The sequence below is a fragment of the Quercus robur genome, chromosome 3 (assembly GCF_932294415.1).
Source record: "Quercus robur chromosome 3, dhQueRobu3.1, whole genome shotgun sequence".
In the NCBI taxonomy this organism is placed as follows: domain Eukaryota; kingdom Viridiplantae; phylum Streptophyta; class Magnoliopsida; order Fagales; family Fagaceae; genus Quercus; species Quercus robur.
Window position 1 is genome coordinate 14,217,831 of NC_065536.1, and position 7,992 is coordinate 14,225,822.

General features: G+C 36.3%; 1 protein-coding gene across 3 annotated transcripts; it reads left to right on the top strand.

Moving 5' to 3' along the window:
* Positions 1-1,601: 1,601 nt before the first annotated feature.
* LOC126717201 (uncharacterized) lies at positions 1,602-7,162 on the top strand. 3 transcript variants are annotated; one of them, XM_050418637.1, is made up of 7 exons: positions 1,607-1,868; positions 2,777-2,995; positions 3,269-3,355; positions 3,641-3,787; positions 6,388-6,414; positions 6,551-6,646; positions 6,765-7,162. In XM_050418637.1, exons 1-7 carry the CDS (start codon positions 1,647-1,649, stop codon positions 6,963-6,965), a joined length of 999 nt encoding a protein of 332 aa, XP_050274594.1. In that variant the 5' UTR covers positions 1,607-1,646; the 3' UTR covers positions 6,966-7,162. The 3 variants fall into 3 exon arrangements, with proteins under 3 accessions (XP_050274595.1, XP_050274596.1, XP_050274594.1); XM_050418638.1 differs by lacking the exon at positions 6,388-6,414 and having other exon boundaries at positions 1,602-1,868; XM_050418639.1 differs by lacking the exon at positions 3,269-3,355 and having other exon boundaries at positions 1,602-1,868.
* Positions 7,163-7,992: the final 830 nt, after the last annotated feature.

Below are 7,992 nucleotides of genomic sequence, written 5' to 3' on the forward strand. Positions count from 1 at the left end.
GCCAAAAGCCCACCTGCTGACTTTCCTCTTGTAAGAGATCCTTTCAGAGTAAATCCAAATTCTCCTCTAAGGTCAAAACTTCCTGTTCTTCGTCCAGGGCCTTAAAAGGGGCATCTCAAAGTTTTGAAGCATGTTGACTTCTCACAATTTGTTTCTTTCCCTAAAATGGAGTAGATTCCTTCTTGTTGATGGTGTAGCCGAAAAGGCTCCTGGCCATCTTCCTTCTTGGTTCACCTTTTGCCTTGCCCAAGGTCCTAGGTTTCTTCAACAGGTGTTGGCCTCGAAATCACCATATGTCTCTATCACTCTCTTTTAGGTCGTGGGGAACTGATGTTGATAGGACATTCTTCGTCCTTTGTGCTCCTTTTTTAAGTGAGCGTGCTCTATCTTGAGCTGTCAACATCCTGGTTGGCGTCCTTCAGCTCTCCTTGGGGACCTGCTCTTTAAGGCTGGCGGATCCTGTGCAACCTAGCTCAGATCCTACTTGTTCCTTTGGACTTTCTTAGGTATCATGGCTTCCATACATCCTTGGGCCAAGCCTCCTTCATCCCTTTTTATCCAAGGCCCAAGACTTATTTTCTTCTTCTTATAGGCCAGGCTCCTCCTTTTTCATCTTAAGGGGCCAAGCCTTCTTCCTTTTTTTTTATTTCCATGGGCTGGGTCTTTCTTGCTTTTATGGACTTGGCTTCTTGTGATATTTTGGACCTCAACAAGATTCATATTATCGTAATTTCTTTCAAATTGATTGTATTCTCTTTTGTATCAATGTAAAATCCAATTGATATACTGTTGTGATTGTCTCTTGCTTCGTGATGATTGATGATACAAGTGTCAAGTATACAACACCGAGCAAAACCAAATGCTAACTGAACTTTATGGAAATGGATACCTCCTATTTATTTTTCCATTTATATGTTTAGTAGAATTCTGAGGCATAAAATATTAAGGAACCAGACTTGATCCGATCCCATATTTAGGAGACAAAATCTAAATTAACCTTATATTTAAGGGGCTAAAATTAAACAAAAATGCAAGTAAGATATGGATAAAAAGCAATAAATGGATGGAAAATTGATAGAATCACAAAGTTGTTAAATTTAAAAAATTTGAAGGACCAAAATTAAATGTATCCCAAATTTAAAGGACTAAAAATGTAATTTACTTATTTTTAATGGTGTCAATTTTGTCTTTCTACTGTTAATTGTGTCAATTTTATTTTTTTTATATTAATTATGTCAAATTTGTCTCACAATTTTAAAAAATGATTCACCCTTTATGAATATAATTTATTTGATTTAAAAGTTGAAAAATACCATTCACTTAATTTTGAAAGTTGGGGGACGAAATTAAGAACGGAGCGAATTGGATTTAAAAATTGGAGGGAATTGACATGATTTAAAGTATTGGGACAAAATTGAAACGATACTGATTGCATAGCCACTAAATAATAGTTTGGCAAAATTTAAAAAGGCAAAAGAAAAGAAAAGAACATATATCAAAACTTATACCCTACGCCAATATTTATTTGTTTATATTTTATATATTTATTATAATGATAATTATCCTTGTGTGTGGTTGAGAATGGGTGCAAACCAAAGAGTTAAAACAAGTTGGGTCATGGAATTTACTTTCTGGGCTTTCTTTGAATGGGTACTGTGGCCAATTATGCAAGCTTGTCATGTCGCCTGCAGCTAAAACTTCCCGCTTTAAGAATCACATGCTCGTCTGAGGTTGTTGTCTCGCGTGGACAAGTTTTGGAGCAAGTGGATAAGGAACTTGCCAAGGGTGATGACAAGGCGGCACTCTCACTTGTTAAGCATTCACAAGGGAAGCCTGGTGGGCTTCAGTGTTTTGGTGCTGCTAGGCAGGTTTGTGACTCAGTCTCCGTTTGGTTTCTTTCCCTGCATGTATATCAACTATTGGTTTAGTTCATGTTGGTGTTGTTTTGGTTGGATTGTTGGAGGTTGTGGTGGCAATTGAAAATTTGAAGTTAGTGCTATGACTATATTTTAATGGTAATCATCTTGTTGCAATATAGAAATGAAAAAATTGTTTTGGGTCATATTTAAGACTAAGGATTAAGGAATGAATGGTCTGCCAATTTGGGTTCAGTCTAGTTGCACTTCACCTGGTTACTTTTTGCTGCATGGTAGTCTATGAAGCATGTTATATATGAACAATTCTTGGTCCAAGTGGAAGAGGATCTACATTTTGATTAGGATTGTTTGTTGGCTTTGGAAAATTTCAATTGGGGGTTGTTAATTGTTGGTGTTTGCTAACTGGAGCAGATTACCATGTAGGATGAGTGGCATTGTATGATGTAGATTTTATTTGTTAAAAAAATAAGGTAAACTAAATTGGTCCTAGAAATCATCAAAAGTCCAAAGATGTAGTTTATGTTATGATTTAAAAACTGAACTGGATTGCTGCTTAGAACCTATTTATGGAACATCAATATAGTAGTCAATGTTACTTTTGGAGGGTGGTTTGTTTTATGGTATATATGTTGCGCAATGCTATTGCAAGCATGGTTGTCAAGTTTCATGTTTCTACATATAGTTGGTAGATATCTTGCTCGATGTTTGCCTGTTTAGTGTTGATAGAAATGGTTTCTTCATTATACCTTTTATATTGGTAAGTTTATCACACATGCAGACAGTGTGTTTTGAACTCATAACTGTACCCTCCATTAATTCTTGTGGGGGAGGGAGGAGGTGTTGTTTGAGCTAGAGCTTGTTGTCTAGTTTCTTCATTATGAAAGGGATCCATGATGCAGGTGCCCCAAAGACTCTATACCTTGGATGAGTTGAAGCTGAATCAAATAGAAACTTCGTCTCTTTTATCACCAGTGGATGCAACACTTGGTTCAATAGAAAGAAACCTGCAACTTGCTGCTGTTTTAGGAGGGTTTGCCTCATGGAATGTGCTTAGGTTGAGCTCACAACAAATTCTATATTTGTCCCTTGGATTGCTGTTTCTGTGGACTTTGGACTCGGTGATTCCCTTATACTTCTCTCTCTCTCTCTCTCTCTCTCCTCATTGAAAAACCCTGATCTGAACTGAGAACCTGTTTCATTCTAAAATTATGGGTCTTTTTGCGATGAATATATATTAAAAACTATGTTGTTATTCCTGGGAGTACTTAAATTTCATTGTCTGGCTCGCATTTGGTATATTGCTGACTCACATGCTATTTAATCACTTACATTAGACAGAAGTTCTAATTCTCTTTGCCATATGAATATCTCACTGAATTGATTGTTTATAGGTCTCCTTTAGTGGAGGTGTTGGTAGCTTGGTTATTGACACAATTGGTCATACATTTAGTCAGAAGTACCACAACAGGGTTATTCAGGTAAGATACATCTCTCTCTCTCTATCTCTATATGTATATGTGCATGCGTGTGTGTGTGTGTGTTTCGTTTGTTTGTCTCTGTGTTTAGGCATTCGGTGAATAGTTATCCAATAATGCTATGTTGAGATCATTCTACAACGGCATGGTGATGAAATGCCACATTCTTGTTTTAAATGTCACTATATGTTCAGGGATGTCTCCTCCTGTATATGTACCATTATTACCTATCTTTTGCATCTCAAATACATGAGCATGAAGTAACCATCATATGGAACTTCTTTGCAGCATGAAGCTGGCCATTTCTTAATTGCTTACTTAGTGGGTATTCTTCCAAAGGGGTACACATTATCTAGTTTGGAAGCTTTGAAGAAGGAAGGATCTCTAAATGTTCAAGCAGGGACTGCTTTTGTGGATTTTGAATTTCTTGAAGAAGTAGGTTGCTTTCTTTTATCTGCTTTTACTTTAGAAATTTCCTTCTCTCATTGTTCTATTTTTCTACCTCAATGCTATTTCTGTTTTTATTAAATTTATTTATTTCTCTCTTTTTCGTTTTTTAAATGGGAGTTGTGAGGAGGGGGGTTGGACTGGGGTTACTGGTACTCCATGTTCCTTGGAAAGCTTGCTACTTAATGGTGCCATGACTCTTCTGCTTTACCCAGGACCACTTGTAATGAATTGACTTGATTTTGCAGCAGAGCTCAAGCCTCTACTGTGTCTTGTCACAAGTGAAATTTCCAAAGCCCTTTTTTTTAAATTAGCCAAAGCGTGTTTCAATAACAGGACACACAATAGATCAGTACCAGCTACAAGGAAACCAAAACTACACAAATGCTAAAATGAGCGATTTCAACTTAGGCACATAAAATCCTTTTCTGCAACAGGTCATCAGCTCCTTTAAGAACCTTTTTATTAACCAACCTAAACCACACTCCTTTGAGTCACCTGGTTGTTCTCCAAATGTCCTTCATAACAGGCTGTAGTGGCCATGCAGAAATTAAAGCTTTCTGTCATAATTTAATCACTTAAGCGTTGGCTAACAGGACAACTACTTCTGTATCCTTTTTAACAGCCTGTAGTGCTTCTCTAACAGTCAGACATATAACAAAGCTGAATCTCCCCATCTATTGCACTTGGACCTTCAATCTGCCGCCAGAAGAATTTCTTTCCACCCCACATGTTCAGTGACACCTTCCTTTGCTTTTTTTTTTTGGTGGTAAAAAGTCAGAGTAGATGCCTGTTGTTTGCCCCAAGCCTCTCTGCAAGTAGACATTAACCTTTTATTAAATGCCAAAACAGCTTCAGCTCCAATTTACATACCTTCAGAAACTGCTATGTTCTTGAAATGATACAAGGCCCATAAGTTTCCTGCAAACATGAAGGGAAAATCAAGATATTCCTCAATGCAGTCAAGGCTTTCATTTATCCATTTGAAAATCCATTTTTCTACAGAGGGGTGTGGGATACATTCAGTCCTAATTGTGACTCTGATGCAAACCATATAGCTCTTTCAAGGGGACATGAAATAAGAATGTGATCTAGAATTTCATCATCACCACCATAGAAAGGACAGTAAACATCAGAGACTATATTTCTTAGCACTAGAGAAGTGATAAATTCTTGCACAGTTATGTAAGTCAATGGAATGCTCAATATTTTCTTAGCACTAGAGAAGTGAGATCTTCTCTTTATAAGTTCCTTTTTCCAACTGTTGCTTGACTGATCAATCAGGTCGGCTGCAGTATGGATAACAGGAGAGTACTTCAAGACATTTTCTACCCTCACCGTAGTCTATCGTAAGCCTTATTCATATCAATCTCAAAAGGCTTGTATCCAAGTCTTACCTCTCTTAGTTTTCCTAATCTTCTCCAACAGCTCATGAGCCCAAATGAAATTATCAGAAATGTAGTCTGCCTTTAATGATAGCATTTTGGAATATGTGACAAGAGAATCCAAGAGAGATTTTTAAATTCTATTCACTAGAACCTTAGAGATAATTTTATAAACCATATTGCAGCTTTTAATTGTCCTGAACTGTCTCTGGGATACTAACTTTAGGAACAAGAATAATGCTTTTATTCAATTCTTTCATCAAATAACCATCATCAGGGAAGGATAATACTGCATTAGTGACAGAATTACCCATGATCAGAATTTCTGAGAAAACAAGGCAGGAATCCCATCAGTATTGATGCTTTCCAAGGTCCCATCTGTTTTAGAGCTTCAATTACCTCCTCAATTGTGAATTCTCACTCCTGCTGCTCCTGCTTACCTATTAAGCTTGGAATGTCAATACACTGCAATTTCTCTAAGATCTCTTGCTCATTTTTATTATCTTTCCTGTCATAATATCTGTTAAAGTACCTCACGAATTTGTTCTGAATCATGAAAGGGTCTTCCAACCATTCCCTTTCACATACGTTATTATATTGGTAACTCTTCTCTTCCTATTCCTGCACCCAAAAACACCCCCCCCCCCCCCCCCCCCCTCTCCTCCCCCCTCCCCATTAGCATTACATCTGGCCTTTTGTGTGCATTTTTTGTGGCTCCCTTTCAGCACCCCCCCTCCTTGACATGCCCTTAGGGCCTTACCCAATTGGTGAGACCTAAATGTAAAAAGTCGGACAGATAATGACCAGATAAAGAAGAAAAAAAAAATCAAGTAAATAAATCCTGGCTTTTTGCTAATGAAATAGAACAGGCACTTTGGGCTAGCTCTGATCCACTTATTTAACACATTGGAATTGGACCAATTGGTGATGCTTAGATTTAATATACTACGGCTAAAAACTAGCAGCTTAATCTTTGAAAAGTAAAGTGATCTGTGGAGAAGTTATTTTTAAGAAGTTTTATTCAATGGGAGTTTAATTAGTTCTGATTAGCATGGTGAAATCTGTTACATAGACATTGCTATATTGTCAAATGAAAAACACTTAGTTTCTTACTTATTGAGTTGAACATATTGGCTTTTGGTTTATTACATTGTTGCCATTGCCTCTGACTGTTAGTTTGTTACCTCCTTCCATGTCATGCAGGTTAACACAGGAAAAGTATCAGCTACAGTATGTCACAGACTTTTCACTTTTAAATTTGCTGCTCCTTAAGTCTTTAACATAGTGCATTTTATGTTGCTATTGAAACTATGAAGTCCCTTTATTTTGAAAAAGAGGTACCTGACCCTGGGAACTTGTCTTTTAGACACTGAACAGATTCTCATGTATAGCTCTGGCTGGTGTAGCAACGGAGTATCTCTTATATGGAGTTGCTGAGGGAGGCCTTGCCGACATAAATAAGGTTTATAATAATTTACATGCTAATAGTTCTGCCATGACAAGATTTTGTTTGTAAAGAGAGGAAGAAGTATGCAACTATCCATGTTACTAACTGAACTTCTCTGTCAATCATGGAATAGTTGGACATGCTACTTCAAAGTTTGGGCTTCACACAGAAAAAAGCAGACTCTCAAGTCAGATGGTCTGTGCTGAATACTGTCTTACTTTTGCGGCGCCACAAATTAGCACGAGCTAAACTTGCAGAGGCCATGTCCATGGGAAAATCTGTAGGAGCTTGCCTTGGCATTATAGAAGATACCATAGACATTTCAGACATCTAATTGACTTGATCCCCACTAACATGTAACAATAATACTTTAAACTGAATTTAAGAGAAATAACTTGAAAATATATATATTTTTATTTATCCAAATTGAACCCCTAAACAACACTAAGCAATTCCTCATGAATATTATGTGTATGGAAAAATTTAATTGATGAATATTGTGTATGGAAAAATTTAATTGCTTTTTCATTATTTTGTGGTATTACTTCCAGTCTTCAAAAAAATTATATGAGATCTTAAACCGCCTTTTATCAATTCATTGTATAATTTCTTTGAAAGGTGAGATCAAGTATGTCCTAGTGATGTGTGTATTGTTTTTGTCTTTTTGTAAATTTCAAAATATATTTGTTAATTATTAGATTTCTGGGTTAGGAAATTGGTGTTAAGATGCACAAAAGATTAATAATTACTAAATGGTCAGAGAAATTCTTATTTTCTTGGCTTTTTTTTTTCTATGCACAAACAATGTCAAAGGTTTTCTGGAATGTTGTTGGAATCTTCCTTTGAACGTTTGTTCAGTTGTAGATGAAACAGCCCAAAGGCTAGATGCCAATATGGAATTTGTGTGATTGTTTTGTTACAATGTCGGAACTCAAAATATAATAGCTTTTTAGGCAATCCTGACTGGAAGTTCCACGTTAAAATAATATTATTGCTTTCAATATCATTGCAACCCACCGTCGAATACCCCACCCCACGTAAATTACCTCCTTAGAAAATTTCTTGAACTCATAAATAAATTTCTTGAACTCATAAATATTTGAACTTAATTATAATGTTATTCCATAATATATAGAATATGATCGATATACCATATTATATTTCTCATTGCGGCCCTTTAGTGATGCAAAAGCATGGAGAATCTATTCCAATAAGAAATACAAACGGAAAAAACACTGTAGAATTTCATTGACTTCAAAAGGAGTTTACAAAAATATTCAGATCTTCATACATATAATGAATACAAGAAACATATTTTTCAGAAAGTTGTGCTAACTAAAATCCACTTTTTGATAGCTAGC